The sequence below is a fragment of the Fulmarus glacialis genome, unplaced genomic scaffold (genome assembly GCF_000690835.1).
Source record: "Fulmarus glacialis isolate BGI_N327 unplaced genomic scaffold, ASM69083v1 scaffold45529, whole genome shotgun sequence".
Lineage (NCBI taxonomy): Eukaryota > Metazoa > Chordata > Aves > Procellariiformes > Procellariidae > Fulmarus > Fulmarus glacialis.
In genome coordinates this window covers 1-2,658 of record NW_009233446.1, presented here as the reverse complement: position 1 = coordinate 2,658, position 2,658 = coordinate 1, and the positions used below count along the sequence as shown (strand labels likewise).

The window sequence follows — 2,658 nt, the reverse complement described above, 5'->3', positions numbered from 1 at the left end:
CCTGGCCCCTGAGTATGGCTTGGGGGTCAGAAACCCTGCTGACGGGTTTGCACAGCAGCTTTCTTTAGGGCAGGAGTCTGCTGCCACATGTCACCCTTCCTGGTACATCTAGGGGAGCTGAGCTCGCTAGCCACGTTTTGTGTGGTACTTGCTGGAGTGCTAGGATGGGCACAGCGCACAAAGACAAGCTGCACGCTCTCTTCCCTTGGCCTCTCTGCATAGCTGCCTATGGGTCTGGTGAGGAGTCTTAACTAGTTGAGGGTCTGTAGGCTCCTACGTGATGCCATCCATGATATTTAAAATGTAATGGGCCAAATTCACCATCTCTGTAAGTTGATGCACCTCCACTGAATGCCAAGTCTGGATACGGTCCATTAAGCAGTAGCTGAATGTTAGTTTTCTCTGATTATCTTACATGCTCTACTTTTCTGTGCTTCTCTCTCCACAGAAGTCTGAAGGCCAGGACAATATTTGCCACAAGAACCAACTATACCAGATAGAAAAATACAAGGCAAATAAAGACTCCTATGAGGTAAAGCTCATGAAAGCTCATTAAGGTACTTTGAAAGCAGACTGAATTTGAGGATCCCTGGCGATTGTTATTAAGGCGATGGGTTTCTGGACCTGTGGAGAAAAAAAAGACCTGTGGTCTTGCCTGTGCAGGACAAATAATTCCCTCAATTTCTTTTCAAAGGAACAAATAGCAACCCCCTAGGGTGGAAGTATAAAGGTGACTTTCAGCTTTTATGAAGAAAATAAAAGTTTTAAATGCTCTGTTTAGCAAAATAACACAAACTTCTTCAGGGGGCTCCGTAGTTTCATTCTGGGGTGCAAGTTGCTGATGTTGTAAAAAGACCATAACTGTGTTGCCTTGAGTCTCAAGACCTTGGTGGTGTAGGGCAGAGAGCTGAGTGACAGCCAGGATGACCCTGCCTGGTCACCTGGTGTTCCTGGTGTCCTGGGCCAGCCCTGGCTTGACTACCAGAAACGGTGAAACTGATTAGCACAAAACTCTGCCCAGGTTAGTATTTTTAGCTTCTTAGCAGAAGTGATGCAGAACTAGCCCACTGCATCGTGAGGCACTGCCCTCGGCCAGAGGAAAGATTTAACCAGGTTACCTTTTGCTCTGTCAGTCTCCAGTCTTTTTGCCTGCAAATCGAGCAGGTAGTTTGTATTAAAAGAATACGTATCAAACAATAGGAGTCTTCTCATGGCTGGATTTTTCTTCCCTGGCTGATTCTTTGCCAAGCACTAAGATTACAAGAGTAATATGAGCTGTGCAAGTCTTACCTACCAACACAAAGAGCAGTATTCCTGAAGAGTGTACCTATTTCAAAAGCTACTCTTCAGCACCGGATTGATGATCTAATTGCAGGGGCAGGTTTGTATCATGGCTGGTTTTGTTTATTTTAAAGACTGCTTGCAAGACAAGCTGAACTGGAAGCCAGATGGAAATATCAGGGCAAAGTACTTATCATTTTTTTCTTACATAAGTCAAAACCCACCTTACTTAAAATGTTTCAGCAGTGGGTAGACTCAATGAATATAATATTTCAAAGCGCTCTTTGACAGCTTACTTCAAGCTATTGCAGGGCAACCTTCCCCTGGAAACACAGGCAGGTACCTGGAGGTGAATGCTGCAGGTGGTGCATCCTGATGCTCTCCGACCAGCTTCTTCCAGCTGCTGGTGTCACGCTCTATGTAGCGATGGAGAGCCATGGGCATGCTCTGCCTGCCATCCAGGCATTAGCTTACAGCTTCTGCGTACCTACCCTGTGCAGGAGAGTCTGCAGCAAGGCCTGCCTGCGCACCCGCGCATAGCCGAGAGAGAAATGCGTGGTCTGGTTTGATGGTGGTCCTGAAATCCCCGCACCCCTAGAAGAAAACTGGCGTTTGACTTCCGTAAGGGTAATTGAAAACTAACGGTAGTGCCACTGTATGACCCCAGTTTGGTTTGTAGGCATGCTTAGGGATAAAGACTCCCTCCAAAGCCTCTCCTGCACTTGGAGTTAGTCCCAGTGTAGCTATTCAGAGGATGAGGGGGTGTCATTTCTTTCTTGAAATAGTTACCTTGATGCAATCACAGCGCAGACACCATGATAATAATACAGTGTATTCTCTTTCTGCATGGGCATAGCCGAGTATAAAGCATGTTTTATATCACTTTAGCTGTATTTACACAAGGCGATTGTGTTACCCTTACTGTACCAGCACAGTTACAGCAGCACAGGTGGGTGACTACAGACCCTGGGATGCTACCGCCGTTTGTAGCTATGGCAGACATCTCTCCTAAAATGCCTTCATGTGGATGGGAACACAGCCCCGGTAGTGTCTAGCTCGTGCCACTGGGATCAGCGGGTGCCATCGGGACTCGGGGGTAGGGATTTTGTAAGCTCAGGCGGGTTCGTGAGCTGCAGATAGAGTCCCCTTACCACCCCCCATTTCCAGGGGGGAACTGGGAGGCACTGGTCCCTAGGCAGACACTGCAGGGAGAGCGTAGCTGTGCGTTGCCATGGGAATAGCAGGGAGAGAGCCGGTCAGCTTCTGCTTCAGCAGCCCACTGAATTTCTTCCACCTCACTCCAGCGATGTGAAACAAGGACTTGGCCTCGGGCGGGGGGCTGCCTGCCAGCGGCACCGCCTGGCGCTGGGGCAGGCA

The 2,658-nt window shown here is 48.5% G+C and overlaps 1 protein-coding gene across 1 annotated transcript in view; it reads left to right on the top strand.

Moving 5' to 3' along the window:
- LOC104082261 (hormonally up-regulated neu tumor-associated kinase-like) overlaps positions 1-532 on the top strand; it is a gene marked incomplete at both ends in the record, with an annotated part of 31,152 nt that extends 30,620 nt beyond the window's left edge. The window contains one exon of the mRNA XM_009585318.1: positions 449-532. Coding sequence (XP_009583613.1) covers positions 449-532 — 84 coding nt within the window. The remainder of the gene's footprint in view (positions 1-448) is intronic.
- Between the last annotated feature and the right edge of the window lie 2,126 nt (positions 533-2,658).